The 27,470-nt window shown below is 46.7% G+C and overlaps 1 protein-coding gene across 1 annotated transcript; it reads right to left on the minus strand.

The window, feature by feature from the left end:
- Positions 1–1,770: 1,770 nt before the first annotated feature.
- LOC307060861 (inactive carboxypeptidase-like protein X2) lies at positions 1,771–24,231 on the minus strand. Its single transcript, XM_079715687.1, has 7 exons — positions 24,224–24,231; positions 22,792–22,988; positions 21,584–21,763; positions 14,638–14,935; positions 9,334–9,473; positions 7,113–7,212; positions 1,771–2,094 (listed from the first exon to the last, which is right to left on the minus strand). The coding sequence occupies exons 2-7, from the start codon at positions 22,924–22,926 to the stop codon at positions 1,841–1,843; spliced, it is 1,107 nt and encodes a 368-aa protein (XP_079571813.1). The 5' UTR covers positions 22,927–22,988; positions 24,224–24,231; the 3' UTR covers positions 1,771–1,840.
- Between the last annotated feature and the right edge of the window lie 3,239 nt (positions 24,232–27,470).

A 27,470-nucleotide genomic window follows, 5' to 3' on the forward strand; every position in this document is an offset into this window, starting at 1 on the left:
ACATCTCCATCACTGCAGAAAGTTCTATTGGGCACTGCTGGTTTATAGCAGCGGTCAGCTAACTATGCCCCAGCCTGGGGCCCAAATCCAGCTGCCATGTGTTTTTGTTTTTGTCTTTGGCCGAGCTGACTGACTTGTGGGATCTTAGTTCCCCAACCGGGCCCCAGCAGTGAAAGCGCCAAGTCCTAACCACTGGACCACCAGGGCATTCCCTGCCACATGTTTTAATAAAGTCTTACTGGAACACAGCCATGCCCATTCACTTATGTATGGTGTAGGTCTGCTTTTGTGCTGCAATAGCAGAGTTGAGTCCTGGTGACACAGTCTTTACGGCCTGTAAAGCCTAAAATACTTACGATCTGATCCTTTATACGAAAAGTTTGCTGATCTCTAGTGTAGACTGTCAAAAAGTGACATGAGGATCTTTTCTGGAAAGAGGCTCACTGGCAGACCCAGGAATTACTAGTGGGTCCCAAGTGTCAGGATGACTTCACCCCACCACAGGCCCCCCTGGGGAAGGAGGTAGGGAACATAACGCTGGCAGCATCGCTACGGAGCTTGATGGGGGTGCAGGATGCCCCTCCCCAAGCAGGCGCCTTCTCCAGGGTGACTGACCTCCTCCAGGGTGACTGACCTTCTCCAGGGTGACTGACCGACCTTCTCTAGGGTGACCCACCGCAGAGACAGGGGGTGGGACGTGGTGTTTGGGTGGCTGCGAGTCTACCCAGGAAAACCACACACGAGAAGGAGCTCTCCATTTGCTTTCTTTATTTTTCTATTCTTCCCAGGTCAGTGAGGCAGCAACACTAATAAAAAGTGAGAAGAACTGTTTTCTTGCATGGCAATTCAATAACCCCTCTCACACCGACGCTCACAGATGATTCTAAGAGCTCTTCATCAAACTCAGTCTAATCTGGATGGTCTGGCATCTCACACACCAAAAATAACTCCCGGAGTGATGTCGGCCAGCTCAGGAGTGCTCGCTTCCGGGAAAGGACTACATTGAACAGAGAGGCTGACAGTCAGCCTCCTTCCAGCTCTTTTCAAGTCCTAGCAGGTCAAAGAGGAGGGCCAGGCTAACTGCTCTGGTTCCTCAGGGAGGTGGGCACCTCCTGCTCTCCCCAGCCAGGGAGCCCCCAGAGCTACTGCAGCAGCGGGAAGCTTGGGGGGTTCTCTGTGGACCCCACTGCACGCCATGAGCCCCAAAGCATGTCTGCTGCCCACACTCACTCTTGAATTATTTCAGCCTTTCTCTCCCTTTATGTGCGTGATCCTTTGTTGAAAGGGAAACTAAGCTGATTCAAGAGGCTGACTGATGCTCACTTGGTAATGTCTCTATTGTCAACAGAGTGAAGGATTTATGTGCAGCAGCTTGGAAGGTCCTGGGGCCAGAGAGGGTAGATTCTCTTAGAATGCCCATGAGCATCTCGAATGGTCACATTTGGGACAGCAGAGCCCTGGGAATGCTGCCACTTTAGCCATGCAAATTGCAAATGCATGGGGAACTCTTGCTGTCACGCAAACAGGAAAAGCACCAGTTTCCCTTCCTGTACAGCCAGGAGGCCCTCAACAGGCAAGCTCCTCTCTCTCGCTCAGACTCCCAGGATGACTTGCTGAATCCTCCCACCAGCCTTCCTCTGCTGCCCTGCCCAAGTTATTTGGATAAATGGGAACAAAGAAACTATCCTAAGCCTCCCCTCGGGACCAGCCTTGCAACGTACATATACTCCCAGGCCTTCTTGAATTACAGAGAAAACAATGAGGAGTGAGTTCTCTATGGAGCTACAACCAGGGTGGTTTAATTTGCAGGGGTCCAGGACACGACTCAAGAGTTGGGAGGTCACCCGCGCTGTCGTCTTTTCCGCCCCCGCAGCTTCAGCCGCCTGGCTGGCAGGCTGACGGGCTGCTTCCCGAACTTCTCCATGATCTCTCTGATCCTGGCCAGGTTGGTTTTGCTGAGTGTGAAGTCGCACTGTGTGGCCCCCATGTCATAGCCGACTATGCAGTTCTTGGTGGACGAGGTGAAACCTTCTGCCTTGGCCGTGACCATGTACTCTCCGGGGTTCAGAAGGCGCCAGTAATCCCCATCACTGGCTGTGAAAAGAAAGCAGGGGAATTCAGAGCAGCTCTTTTATAACAGAGATATCACCAGCTCTGTTATTCCAAGACCAGCCTCCTGGCCAGAGAGAGACTCACGGGCAAGCAGTGTGGAATTTGAGCCCCAGCAGATGCAAATTCTTAATGCATTTTGGAAGCCAAGATGTTTTCCTTTTTGGAAACCACCTTAATGGTTTTAACAGGAAGGGGACTGGGGTGCAGGCTTCCTGCAGTGTTAATACGCATGAGCAGAGATGGAGAAACAATCGCTAACATTCCTTTATCTGTGACAATACACACCATTCATTATGAACTTGAATGTCTGAATGGTATGCCCTCGCCACAGAACGCCATCTTGAAAAGCCATCTGTGCCTGGCTTCCTGGCTTCCCTTAGCATGGCTATAAATATAGAATAGTAGTATAGAGGTGGGGCTCTTCACGTCTGAAAAAGAGAAGGAAAGGGCTACAAACGACCTGGGGGGAGGCCCCAAGGTCCACATCTCCTTCCATGGTCCTCTATGAAGAAATGGAACTACAGGAGCAGGTACACGTGGACGTTGCAGGCAGAGTCCCCTGCCCCGGTTACACCATTGGTCAGGCACCCAACAGGCACCTAACTGGACCCGGGTCCATCCTTAACTCAACGCTAGATCCTTGTTGCATAAAGTGGGGTTCTAGGCCAAGGCCACTCTTCCCCAGGGGGCCTACACCTGCTGAGATCACTTGGATCCCTGACATTAAAGAGGCTTCGAGACAGAAAAGGAGACGTCAACTCCCATGTAGCCCATGGAAGGACGAAGCAGGAACCAATCCACTGAACCCTCCAAGCCAAGTTCTGATGTAGGTTGTATAATGATCCCCTTTTCTACATGAGTAATTGGATGCCCAGGGAAGTGTCACGTCCTGCACAAGGTCACACAGCTAGTGATTAGCTGGTCTTCCCGGGCCAGGTTTGTTTTCTGTCTTATGATGATCTGTCCTGCCCGGTCTAAAGAGAAAAGGCTGGGTTTGGTGAAGTGCTACGTAGACCCGGGCAAGTTTTACTCATTTGAATGAACCCTGATGTCCTCTAAAGAATGGAAGAGTTCGCCACAACTAGAGAAAGCCTGCATGTAGCAACAAAGACCCAATGCAGCCAACAAGAAAAACATTAAATAAATAAATTTTTAAAAAGATTAAAAAAATAAAATAAAAACTATATCAAGATTAAAAAAAAAAATGAATGGAAGAGAACTCGGTGTGAGAATATTTATCTCCCACATACACGCATATAACACTCTGAAGCACCATGTTTAAATTCACATCACAATCTTTATTCATCTGAGACGCCCCCTGCAATGTGGTGAGCTCATGAGAGCACAAGATGTCATGAAAAATGAAATTCGCAGGCAGTTGTTCGCCACACGTTTGCACAGTCTACTGCCGGGTAAACAGGCCTCAGTGTGAGAGTCCCAGGCACGCAATGCAGGCAGACGGCTCCCTGACTTTCTCAGCACTGCACCCTGTGTCTTTCTGCAGTGAAAATGCAAGGTTCTCAACTGAATAAAATGCCACTTGGTGGCTTTTCCGAAGCCGAGAGCCACGCCCAGCCGTCTTTGTCTTGCTATCAGACAGGCCCGAGCCTCCTGGGCAGGCACGAGCTGAGACGTCTCTCCGGGCTCCCAGCTCCCAGGCACACCTGCCAGAGCCGGCCCTGCACCCTCCAGACCTCCCTGTCCCGTCTTGGCCCCGCGTTAAGCTGTGGGCTCCGTAAGACCTGTGGCTTATTCTTCGCCACTTGACTGTGTGTTTCAGTCGCGTGTCCTTGATGAATGCCAGCTGGATTAAGTGGGATGAAGACAAACAAACATGAATACAAATGTCCTATTAAGGGGAGAAGTTGTACATATTAAGCCTCAGCCACTGTAGGTACTTTCTCCCCACCAACACCGGAGTGGATTCGTTAAGGCCAAGAACTGGCCACCTGCCAACTAACTTGATAGAGGCCGCTGGGGGCCAGACCTTTCGGTGGCAGTGCCCACCTCGAGAACACATTGAGGTCAGTCTGAAACACCCCAGGGAAGGGGCAACCCAGGTTCTCACCAAGGGAGATGCTCAGGAAGCCAGGAGTGAAAGAAATCCATAATGAACACGTGCTTGTCAGCTCTACTGATTCAAATTGATAAGACGGCTTTGTAATTCTTTTTCTCCCCAAAATAGCAGAAGTCTCCCTCCTCATCCTCTCCCCAGTCTGCCCACCTTTGCTGGGCTGGCCTCCTTCTTATTACATCATGGTGCCCTGTCAGGGGCATGTTTCGGGGGTGGGCGCTCTGTGGAGCTGCAGGGGGAGGTTGGCACCCAGCTGGCATCGCCCAGCATCGGTGGACAAAAGGAACAACCCAGGCCCTAACGAACGGCCATTCATTAGCAGGTCGGGTTAGTGTTCCCAAACAAAGGACAGTCACGTGGCATTCTGAGCCAGGTTTTGGGCCAACATATTTACATGCATTTAGAAAGCATCCTTACTAGCTTCTCTCCCTGTGGAATTCCACTTAATACCCGTTTATTTTATGCAAAATCCCTCCTGGAATAAAACTTGTCAGATCACATAAGCCTCAGACAGAAATCAAGGTAAATTCAGAGCTTATGTGGAGCCATGAAGGACCCCGAAACCAACGCAATAAAGAACCATCCGTGACACACGGGATTCCTCGGTGATGCGAACGTGCTGGGAGATTATTTTGTGGGGAACGAAGGGAGATGGAGCTGCATTTTCCATTAGCTCATCAAAACTGTCTCCTTGATGACAAGGGCTTTGAAATTCCGAGCTCATTAGGCAAAGCTCTCTCTGCTGGCTTGTGGGCCCCTGGGGACATTTTATCTCCCACTCTGTTTAAAACTCTTACTTTCTCACATTGCCTACAAAAGACTAACAGTGCAAGGAATGTTTCAGGCTCTTTTACAGGCACTCATTAATAATGTTTAAAATACAAGGCCTATGCAGAACCAGATCAAATAGCCCCTTTCATCCACAGTGATCACCTGCACCTTGCATGTCTGGTCCGTGACAAGTTTACAATCTGCATTTGTTGAATTAATGAATGAATAAATGAATAAGTGAATGAATGAATGGATCAGTGTATGCCTGCCTATGCGGGGCAACTATGTACCAAATGCCATGCTACCCAGTGTGCAGCCTTGTGGTCGGTGGCTATAAGACCCTGGAGGACAAGTGGATGCTCGGGAAATATGGCTGCGTGAAGAAACAGGCAACTACCTTGAAAGAAGGCGATTCAAGGCATCACACCACAGTCTACTGTTTTGTGGCATTTCACCCATTTACAGAATAACTGTCCTTCTCTGCCAGGCACGTGAGCAGGTAGCCTGGTATTGAAGAGCACCTGGGCCAGGTCTGAACCCCAGCCTCCCCCATCCTAATGTCCTAGAGCTTCTGCTTCCTCACAGGTCAAATGGGATCACTTGGGGGAGGACAGGGTGTCTTCATGCATGCGACCAGCTAGCGGGGAGAGGGACCCTTCTCTTGTTCAGGGGGAACAGCGTGGGACAAGGCAAGGGGGACCACACTGAGAGTCTCAAGCTCTTGGCTCAATCCCAGATCAGCCTCTCGCTGTGCATCTGGGAAACGCCACCTAACGTCCAGTGCGACTGGCCAGCCCGGCACAAGGTAAGCTCTTAGATCCCCAGGTGCAGGTCAGGCCAAGTTAGTGTCAAGTCTTGTTTCTCCCAGTTCAAGTGTGTCTGCAGGCTGAAGAGGTCTCTTTTATGGAAATCATGGTTTCCTTCCTCTTGCTGATGATGACTCTGTTTGCCACACCTGGGCGGGACCTGCCCTGGGTTGAATGATGCCCTGCCCCCTACACCCTCCAATGGCCCACATCCTGCTACCCAGGACCTACGAATTGACCCTCTTTGGAAAAAGGGTCTTTGCAGATGTAATTAAGGATCTCAAGATCATCCTAGATTATGTGGATGGGTCCTAAATCCAATGACAAGTGTCCTCATAAGAGACAGAAGAGCAGGAGCCAGGAGGAAACGGAGGCAGAGACTGGAGTGATGCAGCCAAGGAACCTCAGGAATGCCTGAAGCCACCAGGAGCTGGAAGAGCCAAAGGGGGATCCTCCTCAGGGGCTCCAGGGGGAGCATGGCCCTGCTGACACCTTGATTTCAGACTCCCGGCCTCTATAATCGTGAGGGAATACATTTCTGTTTCTTTAAACCACACAGTCTGTGGTCATTTGTCATGGCAACCACTGGAAACCAATGCAGGACCCAGTGCCCTGCTCACTGCAGCTGACAGCAAAGCAGTATCTGACGCAGTGCTCCCCAACGTCGCCCCCCCCGCCACGTAGGAAAACCTCTGCGTGTAGGTTTAAACATGCCTATGGGCATGCCATCTCCAACAGAACGCTCGCTGACAATCTGACTTAAGCATCCAACCAATTCTGTTCAGATCTGTTCAGATCAACGTGCATCTGTCCCCGCATCATGCTGCAAACATCAGCCATCAAAGTCAAACTGGCCATTTCTCATTTCCCCCTGAACACGCCAAGTGCCATCCCAGGTGATGAGAGTCCTGGGGCACAAGGGTAAGCCTGGGCTTGTTTTCATATCATTTTCTAATCGGCAAAGAATAAGGCAGCCCTTGTGCAGATGTTCGGTGTCTGCGGGCTGCTTCCCAGCCAGCGCTGGAGCTCTGGAGCAAGCAGGGAAACAGCACGCAGCTGCTCCAACACCTGGACCCAAGCCCCACCCGCCTCCTGAACCTTCAGTGGGTCCTTCAACCTCTTTGAGCTTCTGGTTTTCACCTGAATAAGGGACAGAGAGAAGCCAGAAAGCAGAGGCTGAACACCTTGCTTTCCAGGGGCTCCATGGAAAGTTGGAGAAAAGAGATAATAAGCCAGGTCAGAGGAAGAAGTTTCTGGGCCTCAACCTGTGGTTTTAACTCAAGTAAGACACTTCAAGAAAATGGACATTTCCTCTTGAGAAACAGTTCACACACATTATTTGTAGTTACCTGTTCGGATGTCATGGTTAACGCCCTCTACGGAGATAACAGCATTTGGAATTCCTTTTCCATGCGAATCCCTCACCAGGCCTTTGATGCCCCGATGAACCTGCTCGACAAACAGGAGAAGGAGATGAGCTCACCGATCAACCGGCACAGCGAAGAAGGCCAGAAACCTAACGCCAGCCCAGAGCTGCCAAGAGCCCCCCACAAAGCTACGTCTGGCTCAAAAGCTCCCCGGCTCTGCATGGATTTGGTGTGTAAATTTCTGTATTCCTTTTGGGTCCATCTACTGGAAAGTCTTCCACTGGAGTTAAAATATTCCAGAGGTTTAGAAAATATTAGGATCTGAGATGGTTCATAAAAGACACATGTGTTAAAAATGGAATTTAATTTTTATAGGCATATTTATTTTGAATTTCCTGGACTCTACACATAGACTTTAAGAGTCAAAGAGGGGCTTCCCTGGTGGCGCAGTGGTTGAGAGTCCGCCTGCCGATGCAGGGGACGCGGGTTCATGCCACAGTCCGGGAAGATCCCACATGCCGCGGAGCGGCTGGGCCCGTGAGCCATGGCCGCTGAGCCTGCGCGTCTGGAGCCTGTGCTCCGCAGCGGGAGAGGCCACAACAGTGAGAGGCGCGCGTAACGCAAAAAAAAAAAAAAAAAGAGTCAAAGAGGAGACAAAAGACTCAAAGGCATCCCTGTAAAGTACAGTTCATCCGCAGGGCCCTTCCACTGATGATCTGTGTCACATGACACACACCAACTCTGAACCTCATGCCTCAGGTTCCCCCATCCGAAGATCCAAGATGACATATCATCATTTCCAGTGACATTCTTTATGCATATTGCTATGCCTGGGCATTTTATCCATAGGAGGCTCTTTGGCTAGACGGGGATCATCACGTTAGAATGACTAAGGCCTTCTCTCTCTTTGTTCATATATGAAATGAAAAAAGAGCCTTCCCTTACAAAATTCCAGAGTGGGGATGGAGAGTGTGCTCATGGCTTCCCAGGAGGGCAGAACAGGTTCACACCCTTCTGTGCCAGGTAAGTGGGCTGTGGGCTGTGGGCTGCACTGACCCTCTCAGGATCCTCATGGATCAGACTTGGATGCTAAATCGCAGTGCCAACCTCTGCCACCATGGGGAGGTGCAGGTACCAGGAAGCTGGCAGCCCGAGCCCTTGGCTGAATGCTTCTTCTGACTCACCTATGAGAACCCATGGAAGAAGCACAACCTCCCAATACAGCCTCAGCATCTTACTTCCTAATGAATGTGAGTCACGGTAGTCATATGAAGTTCCACATTCTTTTTATTTCTCTGGTTCCTGTGAGTCTATTCCTTGTAGGGGCATGGATGTTATTTGGTTAGTTTTAGTACCAAACTAGAACCGGCTTGCTCAATGCTACAAGACAGGCGTATCCTTGAGAGCAGGAGGAAAAGAAGGCATGCGAGAGTCCTAGCATACATGGCAGGACTTCCTCACCAGCTACAAGCAGAAGCTCAGCAGGCACTTGTTACAGCTGTTCCCAGGTGACACCGACACCTGCAGCAGTGACTCCTCAGCCTCTGAGCTGTTATGGGCTGAACTGTGTCCCCCACAAATCCATATGTTGAAGTCCTTACCCCCAGTATCTTAGAATGTGACTGTATTTGGAGATAGCGTCTTTAAAGAGCTGATGAAGCCCTAAGAGGGGGCCTTATAAATCTGACTGGTGTCCTTGTAAGAAGAGGACATTTGGACACGCAGGGACACTGGGAGTGTATGCACACTGAGTAAAACCACGTGCGGACACAGTGGGGAGGTGGCTGTCTGCAAGCCAAGGAGAGAGGCTGCAGGATGAAACCAACCTGCTGACACTTTAATTTTGCACTTCTAGCCTCCAGAACCATAATTTCTGTTGCTTAAGTTCCCCAGCCTGCATATTTTGTTATGCAGCCCTAGCAGACTAATACAAGGAGCCTGAGTATGCTGGCTGGACAAACACCCCTTCCCCACGGAGCAGCATCCTAGAACCCCGGAAGTAGTCTCACTCACCATGAACCAGTGGGAGCAACTGACGTTGACTTAGAGCTCACAGACAACAGTTCCTTCTGACACTGTAGTCGCTAGCCCAGGGTGATGGCCACCGTAGGAGGCGCTAATTTGATCTCAGGCTTTTGGCCATCTCAAGGGCTTCGTGGGATCCCTAGCTACACCCCATCACAGCCGTGTGCCCACGTCATACCTGCTCCATGAACACGATTAAGGATTCCCGATTATTCTCCCACTCCTCAGGCAGCTCGCTCTCATGCGGATATTTATCACAGCCCACGTAGATGGACAGCTCGAAGCAGTTTGTATGCAGGTAGCTGAAATCGTTGAGACCTGCCGAGCCAACCAGACAACGTTTTAACTGAACAGTGCTCAAAGTGGCCCTGGGAGACAGCAAGATCGTTCAAGAATGTGATTCAGAGGACTTCATTTGAACAAGGAGGTATCAAGTGTCTACTCTACACAAAAAATTAATTAGAACAACTGATGGGGGACAGAATGGGGGGTTGAGATAGAGAGACGATGCAGCCGGAACAGTCTGCGGGGAAGACAGGCATATGTAGGACATCTTTGACAAAAGGAGGACTGAAATGTTTTTTAGATAAATTTTTCATTTTATTAAACTCAGATTAATACTATTTTTAGGATAAAGGTATCATTTCTTTTTTCTTTAAAAAATTTTTCTTTTTTTTAAAAATTAATTTATTTATTTATTGGCGGTGTTGGGTCCTTGTTGCTGTGTGCGGGCTTTCTCTAGTTGCAGTGAGCAGGGGCTATTCTTTGTTGTGGTGCACAGGCTTCTCATCACAGTGGCTTCTCTTGTTGCGGAGCACGGGCTCCAGGTGTGAGGGCTTCAGTAGTTGAGGCACACAGGCTTCAGTAGTTGCGGCTCGCGGGCTTAGTTGCTCCGCGGCATGTGGGATCTTCCCGGACCAGGGCTCAAACCCATGTCCCCTGCATTGGCAGGTGGATTCTTAACCACTGCACCACCAGGGAAGTCCCTCTCTTTTGTTTTCTTTTTGTTGTTTTTTTATTTTTGGAAAGGTATCATTAACTAATAGTATGGATTTTTAGTGTTTAATTAAATTTAGCTCAATAGTTATGCTGCTCTCAGCTACAGCTCTATAACTGTAGAATAAAAACTGCAGCTGTCTATTCTAATTCATAAGCATAACTATCCATCCCTCCATTTACCGAGTGTTTTACATAAGCCAGAAGCCGTCCTTAGCGCTCTGCATCCAAGCTCATTTAGTCTTCATCACAAATCCAGCAGAGAGGTAGGTAGCATAGCCCAGTTTTACAAATAAGAGAATTGAGGTGGAGAATGGTTAAGGACTGCATTAAGGAATGTATCCAGAATAGCGCGTCTGGACAGTCAGGGTTTGAACCCAGGTGTGTGTAATGTCTGCCCAGCCCTTGCTTGTCACCGCTGCGGGACTGAAGGGCAAATGTCCTCACCACCCAGCTGGAAAGCAGACAGTCTCGTGCATCCTGACATGGCTACAACAGGACTTGGTCCCTGTATTAGTTTCTTAGGGCTGCTGTTACAAAGGACCACCAACTGGGTGGTCTAAAACAACAGAAAATTATCCTCTCATAGTTCTAGAGGCCAGGAGTCCACAATCAAGGTGTTGGCAAGGCCACACCCCCTCCAAAGGCTCTTTCTTGTTTCTTTCAGTTCCTGGTGGCCCCTGGCACTCCTTGGCTTGTGGCTGCATCACTCCCATCTCTGCCTCTGTCTTCACAGGGCCGTCTCCTCAGTGTGTGTCTTCCTCTTCGGTCCCTTATAAGGACATTTGTCACTGATTTTAGGGCCCATCTGGGTAACACAAGATGACCTCATCTTGAAACCCTTATCTTTTTTTTTTTTTTTTTTTTTTGCAGTACACAGGCCTCTCACTGTTGTGGCCTCTCCCGTTGCAGAGCACAGGCTCCGGACGCGCAGGCTCAGCGGCCATGGCTCACGGGCCCAGCCGCTCCGTGGCATGTGGGATCTTCCCAGACCGGGGCACGAAGCCGCGTCCCCTGCATCGGCAGGCAGACTCTCAACCACTGCGCCACCAGGGAAGCCCTTGAAACCGTTATCGTAATGACACCTACAAAGACCCATTTTCCAAATAAGGTCACCCTCACAGGTTCCAAAGATTAGGAAGTAGATGTATATTTGGGGGGTCCCATTCAACCCACGACAGTACCCAAAATGCATAAATGAATGTCAGATGGCATAAAGTCCAGGGGCTCTCTTCCCAACATTTTATTTTTGGAAACCATTTGAAATAACAAGAACACAGTGCTACTATGTTATGTGTGAGGCCAAGAGGACTCCCCCAGCAGAAGGCGCCACCAACAAGCCCGCCCTGGCTTCTGAGAGTCAAGGCCACAGAGAGAGGAAGTTGGCTGGGCTGGTCTCTCTGTTGACTGGGGACAAAAAGCAAGTCCTCCTGCGCTTCAGCCTCGGTCCTCACCCGTCCTCTCTTCCCTCCTTCCTCGGAGCGTTCAGTGATACATCCCTCTGTACAAATGTCTGTTTAAAAATCAGAGCTTTGGTTGTCAAGAGCAATTCTGTATTGATCTGCTGCCTAATCGATAAAGTCACAGACAAAAGGGTACAAAATACACAGCCACTCTCTCTACCAGATTCCAGATTCGAACCATTCACAGGTCACCAGCCATGGGCCTTTGATCACATCTGTGATCAAATAAGGACAGTGACAGCAGTGGGATAAAAGGAGTGGGACGGTGTCAAGTTAATGGAAAAATCCCTCACAGGGCCTTGTCTGGCTGAAGAAGGTTGGTCAGAAATGCCAGGTCAGCTCATTCAGTGGAACCCGAGGCGTGGAACCTCAGGCAGCGCCCATGGATCAGAATGGACAGGCCCTCCCGGGAGGGCTGGACCCCTCCGCACAGACACACGATTCTCGTTATCCCAACCTCCAGGCCTTGTTAGTACTGAAATAAATAAATGTGATATTTAAAACTCTGGAGTGGGTCTGCCATTTTGCAATAAGTGCTAGAAGCGCTAGAAGAATTGGCAAAATGAGACACCAGGAGACTGGTGGAAAACTTGCGCCAGGCTATCGTTAACGCTGAATTCCAGCCCTTCAGCAAAAGTCATGCAGCTGAGAATCCTCCGTAAGAAATGGCTTCAAAAGTGAAACGTGTGGGCAGGAGGTGTGGGGTGATCCAGATAGCGCTTCCCGGCTGAGGCTTCTTCCTTTGTGTTCTCTCTGGGCCTGGAATCCTGCGCTTGTCACGGCTTCAGTGTGGAACACGGGGCTACGCAACCCTTAAAGCTCTGTGGGCCCGATGCTGTCACAACATCTGCCTTCCTTGTGCGGGAGAAGATGCCAGACAGCTGCCGACACAAAGAAGGTCTCACATCCCTTTGGAGTTGAAATGCACACACTGCAAACGATATGCCTTTTGAGCTGGACTGGACCCTGCTCCCAGCTACCCACTCTCCACTAACGAAGGCCTGTCGGTGCACCGCTAACGAGTGAGCAAGACCCAAACACAAAGAAGGAGTGGAGGGGGAGGAGAGGAGGGAAGGAAATTAGAAATCCCATCTCATTAATCTACAAAGAAATGAATCTGCAGACTTCGTGACACCGCCTGCAGGAAGAATGATTAAAAAGGCTTAAGCCACCACATGGCTCTGCCACAAAAGTCCCCGAAATAATGGAAAATACAATTGATAGAAACAAATCAAATGCTGCTGATGTGATTAAGTGGCAGCTGACTTTTCAAAACGTTGCTATTGACCCACTGCTGACAAATCCCGCAGTGTCCGAACCCAATTTAGTCACAGAAGCCATAAAACCTAAAAAGGGGCTTCCCTGATGGCGCAGTGGTTGGGAGTCCGCCTGCCAATGCAGGGGACGCAGGTTCGTGCCCCGGTCCAGGAAGATCCCACATGCCACGGAGCGGATGGGCCTGTGAGCCATGGCCGCTGGGCCTGTGCGTCCAGAGCCTGTGCTCCGCAACGGGAGAGGCCACAACAGTGAGAGGCCCGCGTACCGCAAAAAAAAAAACCTAAACAGACTCTTCACATAAAGATTATTGTATGTTTTTAGGACTAGAATTGAAATTGCTATATATAATCCTGTAGCCAAATTGCTTTTGGCTATAGGAAATTTTCTTGATAGGGATTTGCATTTATTTTTTTTACTTTGAACAGAGCAAAACCCTGATGGAGAGAAATAAAACACCTTCGCTTGGTGTGTAACTAAGAAAGAAATGGCAAGCTTTCTGCATATGTTTAAAACTGGCCATGGGAACAAATATGTCTACTCCTTTTTAATGTTTTTTCCCCAGAGTGTCACATACCTCTAAGGTATGTGAAGGCTGAATCTCTAGCAAAGGAAAATAATATTAAAGTTAATTAGTACAGTAAAATAGAGATTAAGGATATGCTCATAAAAGATGTTTCATGGTGAGCATGCTACTGGAAGAGGGGAGAGGGTAGAGGGTGGGAACTTATAACTGAGCGTTTCTGACAAGCAAAACACAGAACACACACATCCACCATCTATGTAATCCTCACAACAGTCCTAGAGGGATCATTGTCGTCATCATCATCATCATCATCATCATAACCATCCTCAAGCCCATTTTACTAATGGAAAATATGGGGGTGCAGAGAGGTAAAGTAACTTGCCCAGAGTCACACAGCATTTAAGTGATGAACTAGAATTTGATCCCAGGTCTATCTGACATGGGATATTTTTCAAATTCATCAGCGGTTTGACCCACCTTCACAAAGTCAAGAAAATAAGCAATGAACATTATGTTTGGGGTCTTACCATCCCAATGCAGAGGGACCGAAGGGAATGTGACATCCTCAACCATCCTCATTCTGGAGCCCTAGGCCAGGAGGAGCCCTGACACAGGAAACAAAGGGCTTATCCTGAAACTTGGACCACGGGGTCATCTGGCTGCTGCAAAGGAACTCCTGAAATCTCTGCTGGAAGCCTCTGTGTCCTAAGCGGATGCTGGGAGCAGCACCTCGTATTCCCCGAATCACAACAACGGGACTTTGGCCAGATGCCCTGACGTGGCTGGAAGACCTCCAGGAAACAGGAGATGTGGAAAGAGTCTCGAGTGTGGGATCAATGCCCCGCCTCCTCCAGGGCTGACCGAATGTTTACCGTCTCTGACCCTGTCACAGCCAAGTAGCTCAGTGGCTCTGCGCAGACCACGGAGTCAAACAGACCCCAGCTCTGCTCCTTGGGAGCCTGGACGGACCCCTCCCCGTCCCCAAGCCCCAGTTACCTCATTCATAAAACAGGGAGTAAGCCACACCCCCTCAAAGACTATTGTGAGGATGAAAGAGGAGTCTACAGAGAGTTCTGGCACCTTGTATATGGTTAACTACAGAAGCTATCATGCTGGTAACAATGATAAAAGGCGGCTGGGCAGGAGGTGGTCCTCCCTCCCGGTCCAGCAGTCAGTCCACTGTCATCGGGCCGCATGATGACAGCAGGACCGTCATACTTACTTCCGGCCACAGTGTGCCAGGAAGCCCCGTTGACAGTCCCATCCTCTTTCTGGAAGTCTTCCGTGTGGCACACCCTCCTCCTGGCATCCGTCATGAGGCGGTGAGTGGAGGCGTAGGCGTAGGCCAGCCAGCGGAACACGTGGTCGTCGGGTGTGGGAGTGTGCTCCTGCATCTGCCACGTGGACCTCGCCATGTCGTAAGGGTAGGCCACCACCAGCTCCCCGCCCTGTAGGTTGCCACCCAGCACAAAGGGGATCTTTTCCATCCAGGCTATGACGGCCCTGGTCTCCACTGCCACCTGTGAAGGTTCCAAATTTGAACACATTTGAGAAATAAAATAAGAAGGAAACTGCTTTCTCTCCCTAGCTTTCCAAACAGGGACATAGTTGAAAAAGCAATCATTTTATGGAATCACCTGAGCAAAATTTAGAGTTTCAAAATCTGTCCTGGGAAAACTGGCCACTGTGGAAATAATGGATAAAAAAAAGAGAAACCGGGCTTCCTTGGTGGCGCAGTGGTTGAGAGTCTGCCTGCTGATGCAGGGGACATGGGTTCGCGCCCCGGTCCAGGAAGATCCCACATGCCGCAGAGCAGCTGGGCCCGTGAGCCATGGCCACTGAGCCTGCACGTCCAGAGCCTGTGCTCCGCAATGGGAGAGGCCACAACAGTGAGAGGCCCGCGTACCGCAAAAAAAAAAAAGAGAGACCCAGAGAAGTTTCATTTCCTAGGAACATTCCAGTTAACGCACCAAGAGGGAAAGACAGAATTAGAGTATCAACATTCTGCAACTCCCCTGAATTAATGGCTCAGTCAATGGATTAATGCTCACCAATAGTTACAGAGAGAACCAAACGTAACGTGTCTCTTGATGACAGAACACACACCTAACAAGACCATCAACCCTGTACGTGACCGAGCCTCTAGTCCAGGGGTCGGCAGACTTTTTCTATTAAGGGCCAGATAGGAAATATTTTAAGCTTTGAGGGCCATGCGGTCCCTGTGGCAACTACTCAACTCTGCCATTGTAGCAGGGCAGCACCACGGCCAATACGCAGATGAATGAACGTGGCTGTGTTCCAGTAAAACACCATTTACAAAAACAGGCCTGAGTGGGACGTGGCCCACGGGCTGTAGTTTACCAACCCCTTCTTGTTCTACCTAGCCTAGTGGTCTGAATCTCACTGCCGATTTACAAGAAACATAGAGGAATATGTTACATAACATCACAAGAATACAGTCAGTAGCACGTAGACAGTGGGAAACGTTAGAAGACAATCTAGTTGTTTATAACCTAGTTGTTACAAGATAAGCAACAATAAAATTGCAAGAAAAAATGGAGAAAGTGTACAGGAGAAATGTACAGTTTAAAGGAGACTTGAAAGGCTTATAAACCAATCAAAATGAATGGGCTCTAGTTGGATCCCAATTAAAACAAACTGGGAGAGGGAGAGAGAGAGAGAGAGAGAGAGAGGGAGGGAGAGAGAATGATTATGGAGAAATGTGAACACTGATTGGATATTTTATAATATTATGAAATGATTTATTTTGATATGATAATGGTAATAATTTATGGCTTTAAAAGAGAGTCTGATCTTTTAAAGATACTTCCTGAAATATTTACAAATGAAATGATATCATACCTGGGATTTGCTTCAATAATCTTGGGGAGGAGGAGGAAGTGGCTGAAGATGTAATGAAACATGAATTGATGTGTTGAAGCTGAGATGAGTACATGGGGCAGGGGGTCCTTTACAGCTTCCTCTCTAATTTTGTATGCTTAACTTTTTTTATGATAAAAAGTTAAGAGAAAAAAAGAAAGGAAGGAAGGAGGGAAGAAAGAAAAGGAACTGACAGTATTAGAAGCTAAAATTGGGAAGCTTGATATGATCAAATACTGATCGGTAATCAAATATTTATCATGTTACTGATCCTTCTGAAGATAATTCCAGTAGGAAAAAATGATAATGGAAAAGAACTAAACACTGGAAATGGTTTAACTATGCTGTATGGAAAACTGATTAAGGAATGAAAATGACTTGAAGGATTCATTAAGCTTTGTTTTTGTTCCTAAACACATCAGGGGCCCTGGATTGGATGAATCATAGAATTCAGCTCATGATACAGTATCATTATTGACCCACACTTGGACATCTTCTATTTTGATATAATAAACACCAGTGAACCGAAGAATCAGCTTTTATTGACAATTTCTGCATACACATGTGATTTCCTCTGTTCCATCTTCCTGCTTCTCACTCGGAGGTAACCACTATACCCTAAACGATATGATTCTGATTCTCTTTTGTTTAACTCCACATGTGTATGCCTAAAGATATACTGCTTGGTTTTACCTTCTTTTAATATGAAAAAAGGCAGAGTAACCATACTGATTACTGTCTTCGGTAATTTTTTCGTCTTAGTTTATGTTTCTAAGACTAATCTGTGTTGCGTAAAGCTATAGAGTTCACTTCAATATGAAGATCTCATCATTCCATGTATCTGTTCTCATGATGATGGGCATATAGGAAATTTTCCATTTGTTGCTATAATGAATAGTGTTGCTTTTAACTTGTGCTGGCTTCTGGTATACCTGTGCTGAAATTTATCTTGCATAAATCACTAGAAGTGTAGCTGCAGTCATAGGTATATACATATTCCACTTTACAAGATAATCAAATTATTTTCCCATGTCACTGTGCTAATTTACACTCTCACCCACGACGAATAAGAGACCCACTGACCCATATCCTCTGCAGAGCTCGGCTACTGTTGATTTTGCCAAATCAATGGGTGTAAAGTGTTCTCTTCTCTGCATTTCCTTAGTACTAGTAATGCTGAACATTTTTTCTTGTTTATTAACCATATGTTCCCTCCTCCATGAATTGCCTCTTTGTATCTTTACCCATTTTTCTACTGAGTTGTTTCTATTTTTTTTCATTTGTTATTATCTTTTCAAAAATTCTAATTCTTTTCCCATTATATAATTTTCAAATAACATCTCTCAGTTTTTAACCTTCTCTCATTATAGTTTTTAAAATCTTTTGACAAACGGGCTTTTTAATTTTGATGTAGCTAATTTATTAATCTTTTATTATGCTTTGTCCCAGGTGACAGTAAGTAACTAGACCCACAGGCGTGAAATGCAGCCTTAGGAGGAATGTGTCCCACACATAAAATGACTGGAAAGAAGAAAGCAGCAGCAGAGATAAATACCACCTCCACTTTCCTGAGTGTGAGGCCTCATCTGTTGCTATGATCAGTGCCCTCCTGCAGTTTGTCTTGCTCCTGCAGTTTTGAGGATTGAGAAATAATACACTTTTGCTCTTGATATTTGACACAGAACCCTAATATTTATGGTACTGCCATGAAGATTGGTAGCCAAGGTGCACATTCCTTCTCTCCTGGATGGATGATGGTGAGGGTTGCACAACAATCTGAATGTACTTACTGCCACTGAACTATACAGTTAAATATGGGTAAAATAGGATGTTTTATATTATTTTACCACTTTTACCACAATAAAAAAATTTTTTTAATAATAATGATAGATGGATAGATAGACAGATACACATGCACAAATATCAAAGGGATATGTGTAAGGGAAAAAATATTTGTCAACTCACTCATCAAATATTTACTCTGTTTTTTAGTATTGGGATATATATTGCTTGTGATTAATCTCCTCAATTAGTATCCAGTCTATCTAGTACCTGATTGAACTCAGGTGAACTAAAGACATTCTACCAAATATGTATCTTACTTTGATTGTTACAAAGATATTGAGTTCATTTTTTTTATGCTACAAGAATTTTTTAAAAATTAGATATCTACTGAATTCCATGGTAAGTACATTAGATGGAGTTAGGGATAGAAAAAATGTTTCAAAAATATATAATGTGCTCTCAAGCAGCCTACCATTTAGCAAGGGAGATAAAACTAATCATAGATATCTCTTTTACAAGTTTAAAAGTGCCAAAAACTCATAAAGAAGACATGGCTAAAATGGCATGGTGGTTCAGGAAAGGGAATAATCACCTCCATAAGAATCTTTATGGGGGGCTTCCCTGGTGGCGCAGTGGTTGCGAGTCTGCCTGCCGATGCAGGGGACGCGGGTTCGTGCCCCGGTCTGGGAGGATCCCACATGCCGCGGAGCGGCTGGGCCCGTGGGCCATGGCCGCTGAGCCTGCGCGTCCGGAGCCTGTGCTCCGCAATGGGAGAGGCCACAACAGTGAGAGGCCCCCGTAACGCAAAAAAAAAAAAAAAAAAGAATCTTTATGTAGTCACATCCACTATGTTTCCATAAATTAATGAGGCATTATAGCATAGTTATAAGAACTGGAGGGGGGGTGAGATGAATTGGGAGATTGGGATTGACATACATACACTATTGATACTATGTATAAAATAGATGACTAATGAGAACATACTGTATAGCACAGGGAACGCTTTCAATGTTCTGCTTTGGATTTCAATGGAAATTCAAAAAAGAGGGGATGTATGTATATGTATAGCTGATTCACTTTGCTGTACAGCAGAAGCTAACACAACACTGTAAAGCAACTATACTCCAATAAAAATTAATTTTAAAATCTTTTATTTTATAATTAATACCATTTAAAATCATTTTCCTCGCCATGAAAAATCATTGTAAATGATTGTTAAATTTTACCAGATACTTCTTTCTGCAGACAAATTATTTATTTTGTTTTCTTTTGTTTTTTCTATCATTTCATTGATTTTTGCTCTTTCTAATCACAGTCTTTCTACATTTTGGGGGTTTCTTCTGTTATTCTTTTGCTAGCTTCTTAAGTTAGTTGATGTTCAGCTTTTCTTATTTTGGAATATAATCATTCAAAGGTATAAATACCTGAAAGCACTATTTTTTTGCTATACTCCACAAATTTTGACATTTAGTGTTCTCATTATCTTTGATTTATTTTTTAGATGCCAGTATGAACTTTTTCTTTGACCCATTACTTATTTTTTTTTTTAAATTTTCTAAATACATGGTGATGTTTTCATTAGCCTTATTACTGTCTGCTAGTTTAATTGTATGGTGGTGAGAGACTCATGGTCTGCCTGACTCCTATTTTCTGAAATTTGTTGAGATTTCCTTTACAGACAAGAACACCATCAATTTTTGAAAATTCTCCAGGGATTACTCAGAAGAATATGTATTCTCTACTTGTTGGTTGTAGAACTCTTACAGATCCCTATGTCAAGGCTGTTAATTGTTATTCACATCTCTGTCTTTGCTGATTTCTTATCTATCTAACCTGTCCATAACTGAGAAAGATATTGGTGATGGCAGGTTTGTGTAATTCTCCCTGTGTTTTTAAAGAACAAGCTCAAAAAACTAAATTCTGGACTTAAAGCAAAGACTGAAATCCAAGGCCTTTCTATAATTGTGCTAAAATAATTACTTATCTCTCAGAGACTCAAGGCTAAGAAAGCTGGCAACCATATTCCAATTTTGGTCCAAGGTTTTCCAAATTATAACATCACTTGAATCCTCAGCTTTGCCAGATGTCACTAGTATGTTAGCTTGGAAAAAAAACAGGGATTATGTAGGGTGGAATTAGGAAATGTGAGAAAGGATTCAGAAGACCCAGAGGCCCTGAATTCTTTACTTCTCCACCCCCATAAGGCGCCCTTGGGCATCCCAACTAAACCACATGGTATTGTCACTGTCTGTCTCCATCATTTGACCGGTTGCTTCATGAGGTCCTGGATAACACCATCCTGTGCATCACTAAATGAGGCAACCACGCTGGCCCTCCTCCAGTAAGTGGCACCCACATGTGCTGTGAGCTGGAGCTCTGGAGAGCTGTCCTCTACCCATCCATCTTTTTCCCCTTGATTCCTCAAGAAGAGAAGCCAATGATTATTATTAATTTCTTTTTGATCTTGCAATGTGCTTGCCTAAAATATAGCATTTCCCAGCCTTCCCTTTGGTGGGTTGATACCGAGTTTTGACTAAATTCTGGCAAGATTTAAACAAAAGTATTATGCAGGAATTCTAGGAATGCCTAGAAAGTTAACTGACTTATCTGAGAGGAAGACTTTTTTTTAACCTTTTCTCTCCTTTCCCTTCAAAGACATGATAGCTGGAGCACCAAGATGGAACTGCCATCTTGAATTATGACCTTGAAAATCAAAGTCCACATGCTAACATATGGAGGCAGAAAGATGACTTTTGGGTTCCTGATGATCATGGGCTTCTATTTGGCTGGCCCTGAACCATCTGCCTCCAGGGTTCTCTTATGTGAAAAAAGAAAAAAAAACCTTTTACCTTGTTAAGCCGCTGTTATTTTGGTTTTTTTCTGTTGGTGTACCCAAACCTAACACTCATATAGTAATCAAGGCAGACCTTTTGAAGGACATATAAGACAAAAGACTAAGGGGAAAGAGCATTTACAGTGGGCAGAGGAGGCAATAAAAGGCATGGGAAATTCTGCGAAAATTATTTCTTCCACGAGATACTTTTTGCAAAACGAGACCTAAGAAATTGGGGGGAGACATTTCTCATCCAATTGCATTTTTCTTTCCGAAGAAGCACCACATGTAATAAATCCATGGGGACTTGTGAAAATAAAAGTAAGATATCTCAAGTAATCAGTGAGGTCTAAGGACAAATTTCACTGCAATTTCATTGCACTGCCAAAGATGAAGGTTATTATGACTGTACAAACACTCACAATTCAGGCAAAGTTTTTTCGGGAAGCACTGCAAAGACATCTAAGTAAATGATTTCTCTTCTAAGAAGAATCTCCTCAAATTTCAATTTAAAAGGTAGTTATTATCTAGCACACTTCCCTACTTTTGGAGAAAACATGAAAGGAAAAAATGATTTTGTCTTGTTCTTAAATGTTATATCCTCTGCAGATACCGGTGGGTTTAACTTTGGCCTCCGCTGCTCTAGAGATTATGGGGTCTTTTTACTCACCGTGGCATTTTCAGACAGAAACCACTCAGGGATTGCAATATAGTGATTGGGAACTTTCCGTGGGACGTTCTGTCGGTCCTCTGCACCCCAGAGCAGTGTGTTTAAGTCAGGAAAGTTGTTGTTGATGTCAATTCCGTCATGGGTCCAGCGTCCCAGGGACCAGCCTCCCAGCTCCGAGCCCTGGGAGAAAATTCAGAATATGAGGAACCCACAGACTTCTGGACCATTCTGTCTCTCACATACATGAGGCACCTCCGTCTCCATCTCCATTTGGGGTGTGTCTCTAAGCCTCTATGCACCCTCTGACCCAAAGATGACATCCAAAGGAGAATATTTGGTTAATAATCTGTTCATATTTGGTGGGTGATGGATAATATAGCCAAGCAACTCTAAAGAGGGAATGCACAGAATCATTCCTGCCACATGGCAGTGCTCAGAAAAGTATGAGGTCTCCCCTGCCTCCTCCTCCTTCACCTCTTCTATACAGGTTGAATGAAACTCCAAATAGTAATGAGTCTAAGACTCTGTCAGTGCAAAAATCAAACGCCACCATATTAATGCTTTCTCCCTGCAATTCTGGCTCACTATTTCGCACTGCAAATCCCTAACCAACCATTTGCACCAATAAATACAACCAAAACTCTGCACTGTAAAACTTGCATTTGATAGGTACCATTGTTTTAAGTATAGTTTTCCATTTTACTCCCAGATACTATGATATATAATTATAAATACACAATACAACATTATACTAACTGTAATCTATACATAACTCTCTATATAACTATAACCTATATAAATTCTATATCATAATTGGAACATGACATATAAGCAATATATCAGAATAATAAAAATACCTGTCCTCAGAGAACTGATGAGAGGACTGTAGGTAATAATCAAGGTTAGAACGTGCCTTAAGTGCTCAATCAATGCTAGGTGTTATTATTATTCTATCCTATTGTTCCCACTCTATATATAACAATATTATTATTCCTGTTCATTTTCTTCAGTCTGTTAGTGTCTCCCCATGATTCTCAATTACTGCTGTGCATCTTTCATAAGCCTTCCGGGTTTCCTTGTCTCAGCAGAAAGACACTTAAGAAGAAAGCTGGTAATGTGGAATTCAGATCAACTCATGGCTCAGCACATTGTGCAGGGGGGAGGGGGGTGGCTAGCTGTTGTGCTGGGCGAGAGAAACAGTCCATTACCCCCTCGTAGGCCTTCTCGTAGCCGTCGGGGTTGAGGGAGGGGATGATGTGGATCCGGGTCTCCTCCACCAGGCGGACGATGCGTGAGTTCCGGGCCAAGTACTCCTGGCACAGAAACTGCATCAGCAGAAGCATCAGCTCCCGGCCCAGCACCTCGTTGCCATGGGCCCCGGCGATGTAGTGGAACTCGGGCTCACCTTTACTCAAAGATGGGAAAAAATAGAGGATCATATCGGATGCTTCCAGCAAAACAGTCCTCATCACATTGTATTAGGAAAGAAATCTCTGAATAATAGAAACTTACAATTTTAGCCCTCTCTGTTCTTTCAAATCAACCACAGTTATACCAGTACGATTTTTATTGATTCCCAGAGAGTCAGATATATAAGAAAATGAGTAGAAAAATCTCAAATGATACCAGCCACGGGGTAGGAATGTTTAGCCTTATTTGGCAAGAACAAATACAATAACACAGTGTTTAGAGTTTAAAAGTTACAAGTTAACCACAAGCCAAGGCAATTATTTTTCTCTTAGGGGAGGCAATTATTTTTCTTAAAAGAACTTTGTATTCAATTTTATAAAGATACAGAGATGAATAAATGCAAGCAGAAAATAGCGTCAGGGCAAGTCAGCAGGGACACCATTTTGTAAAGGGGGCCTGTCTTTGAGCTTGCTCTCTTCAAAGCTCAGCTTTTCCAGCATCGGATCTGTGAGTACGGGCGCGAGCTGACAGCACTTCTGCCTCTTTTGTTGGCCAAGCTACTGCTTTTGCGGAAATGTGATTTCACCCACAGATAAAGCCCTTACCCTTTGAAAGGCACTCCTGAGAGAAACTCCTGGAATACCGATGAACATTCAAGTCGAGAGAATCAGACAAATCTTTGCATTTAACTTGCAGTGGATTTCTAAAGGGCTCACAATTTTACCAAAAAGAAAAATCTCTGACCCCACTCCCACTCCTCAGCCCGCTGACTTGTAGGAGAACATAGTTTGGGGAGTGATTGAATGAGAAATGGCTGAAAACAGGAAATGCTTGAAAATAGGATGGAAATTTAAAAGGAAATTAAGGGAACCACCTCTAACTAGAGCCCTTAATGACCAGGGAGTCCAGAATTTTCTCTGGGAAAAAAACCCTGTCCTAACCATCTCCAGACATTTTCCTCTTTGGTTAGCGTGACCGGTCTCAGAGATGGGGAACAGAATTAAATATGGTCCATTTGGAGAAAAGGAGGGTATTTCTTAAGTAATTTGACAGCCCACATCATAAAATGACGGGTTCCCAGAACCAAGATCTGCAGAATCTATGTGAGAGTGAGCGCATGGACGGCTCCCGCCCTGTTTCGTGAATGTTCTCACAGGGTGACCATCGCCTCGCTCTTTAAGAAAGCAGCAGACTCGAAGGGCCAGGGGCACTACAGAGGGGCAGCCTCACCGACTTCGTGCTCCCCAGGGTGGTCGGAGATCTCCACAGCGTACAGCTTCAGGCCCTGGTGGCTCTTGCCAATGTTGTAAATCCTGGTGATGTTGGAGCACATTTCATTCACGACCTTCATCAACTGAGAAACAAGATGGGTTTACGGCCCTACACAAGGATGGCCACGCTGCACGGAGGGCAGACCTCTCAAGAAGACAGCCCTCTCCCACGGCCCCCTGCACACGCCCACCCTCCTGCACACCAGTGCTATCTCCCTGCCTGGAATGTTCTCCTCGTGGCCCCTCTGCCCTGTCTTCCAGCACCTCGTGCTTGTGTTTCTCACCTCCCTGGGCTGTAGTGTCACCTCCCTGGGTGATGAGATATTACCTTTTCCCTTTGGTTTCCTGTTTTCTTATTGTGCCCTCATTAGACAGACTGAGCCTTTTCTCTCTATACCCTTGCCTAAATAAATATTTATTACTGAATATCATTTTTTTCTTACACTGTAATGAGCAATCTATGATGGCAGGCTGAAGGAACACACACGGCTTCGCCCTCCTGGAACTCAAAGTGAGGTAACAGATGGAGTGCCATCGCCACTTCATTGGTGCCAAGTAAGGGGTGCGCGGAGGCCAGGGTGACGGGAGCCATGCAGTGAAAGGGTGAGGGATGCAGGCTTCCACGAGAAAGTGAAATATATACGGGTGGTTTCCTGAATTTTGCTTGGACAGTCGAGCTTGTCAGACAGCTGTCAAAGGAAGGGAAGAGGGTCTGCTCATCACAGGAGCCCTGGGGCAAAGGACAGAGACACCCCCGCCAGAGGCTGCCATGCCTCCCATCTCTGAACGGGTACCTGTGAGTGAGCTGGTAAGTGGCCTTGACTTTCTGGGGGAAACTGTTTAGCCATCCCCAAATGAAAGAAGCTCTGATTCAAAGGATGTCTCTGCCAGGCACCAGACTAGCCACGCTTCCCCATGGTAGAGACAGGTGCATTCATGAGATAACTTCTGACAGGGTGTTAGAGACCAGGAGGGAAGCTTGGGTGCTGTGGAAGCAGCAAGGGAGGACATCCCAGCCGGGGGGGTGGGCGGGCGCCCACCAGGGAGGGCTTCATCCTTTTACAAGATGAGCAGGAGCTGGGCTGGTGGGGATGAAGGAAGGGGTGGCATGGGCCTGGGCATGCTCTAAGCATCTTTCAAAACATTCCTCGTCAACCAAGTGATCCATAAAATGTCCTTGTAAAGTGTAAACAAACAACTCTGTCTCAAACGTTATGGTAGGTTAAAATCTATGGAACTGGTGGGGCTTCCCTGGTGGTGCAGTGGCTGAGAGTCCACCTGCCGATGCAGGGGACACGGGTTCGTGCCCCGGTCCGGGAAGATCCCACATGCCGCGGAGCGGCTGGGCCCATGAGCCATGGCCGCTGAGCCTGCGCGTCTGGAGGCTGTGCTCCACAACGGGAGAGGCCACAGTAGTGAGAGGCCCGCGTACCACACACACACACACACAAAAGGCTATGGAACTGGTAAATCGGTATTGCAGCATTTCTGATGGAGTGGAGTGACATTGCACTTGGTTTGCCTTTCGTAACACAGCATTCTGCACTGCTGGGTGGAGGGCGATCCCTGGGCCTCGGTGCGCATCTCTAAAGGAATGGAGCTTTTGCTGCTGGTGCTTTGCTTTTACGACACACCTATGAGGTGTTACAGCCACAGCCCTGGTCAGGCATTCAGGGTCTATTCTCTCATCACTCCTGGGAGGGGGGAACATGCTTTACTTTATGATAACTCACTTTGTGTTATAATATCTAGGTGAGAGAAAGAGAACGCTGACTATAAAGGGCTCTTGTTCAAAGAGGGAAGAGGGAGAAACCCACCATCACTGGAGAAACCACATGCCAGCAAGGTTAATGGAGCTTCACACCTCTCACCATGAGGGATACACACCGAGGGGCTGAAGCGGAGCCACACAGGAGCAGGCCAAGCTTTAACAAGAGACATGGTGATAATGTCACTAGGAACGTTCACCACCGCGGTCATAGTGAGTTCTATTTCTCTACTGAATCTCATCGCGACGACCACCAGTGAAGTAGATAAGCAAGGAGGCCTGTCCCCATTCTACAGCTATGGAGACTGAGGCTCAGAAAGACATTGAGGGATTTGCCCAGGGTCACCCAGCTGGAACCAGGTGGAGCCAGGGCTTTGGACTCTTGAGTTCTTATCTGTCCATGAAGGTGCAGCAGAGCAACTGAAACAAGCAAGGCCGCCTCTTTTGTCTGCTGTACACGGGATCGTTCCGGTAGACGGCCACAGCACAAGCACCATCTGATTTGGGCCTCTCATACCCGTCCCTGCTGACCACACACGCTCCACTACCAGAGTGGACCTCAGCAAATCCTGATCAGCAGGTGACCCACTGTCCTGCGTTCAGATCAAGGACCAGTTCTGCAGACACAGAGCCACTCGGCTCATCCTGAACTAGGTGACCAACACAAGCATTCAGTACAGAGTCTGGTTGTCATTTAATGCCTATCCTCCTTCCCCTTTTTTTTTTGGTACGAGGTCCTCTCACTGTTGTGGCCTCTCCTGTTGCGAAGCACGGGCTCCGGACGCGCAGGCTCAGTGGCCATGGCTCATGGCCCAGCCACTCCGCGGCATGTGGGATCTTCCCAGACCGGGGCACGAACCCATGTCCCCTGCATCGGCAGGCGGACTCTCAACCACTGCGCCACCAGGGAAGCCCCCTCCTTCCCCTTTTGATGAGCTGCCAGAGGAATGTGCCCCCTGTGGTGGGATCATGACCTTGACACTGGAAAAAGCCAAAGAGCATCTTCCCTTGGATGCACACTTAGCCAGGGATACAGCCTCTCAGGGTGGGGTGATTCTTAGCCATAACTCATTGGAGTCGCCTCTTTATCTTCTACCCACCATTGCAGTATTTTTATACCAGTCACATTTTCCTTCTTGGTGTGGTGGTATCACAAGTATCTTTTCCACGCACAGGAACGAGAACACGGGCATTTGAAGACTCCCTTTAGGAAGGTTCTTGACAATTCCCTCCGCACCGTGGCCCTCTGCAATGCTGGGAAGGATTTCTCCAGGGACCATGGGCACCCTCAAAAACCCGGCTGGTGAGCCACCTTGCTTATTCCCAAAAAGAGTCAGAGGAGTTTTCGGAGTTTGAGTCTTAATGGTAAATGTTTGAGTCTTGATGTCTAAAGTAAGAGAAAGGGACAGAATTTTCTTCACTGCCTTGTTGAGGAAGC

This window comes from Hyperoodon ampullatus (assembly GCF_949752795.1).
Source record: "Hyperoodon ampullatus genome assembly, chromosome: 1".
Classification (NCBI taxonomy): domain Eukaryota; kingdom Metazoa; phylum Chordata; class Mammalia; order Artiodactyla; family Ziphiidae; genus Hyperoodon; species Hyperoodon ampullatus.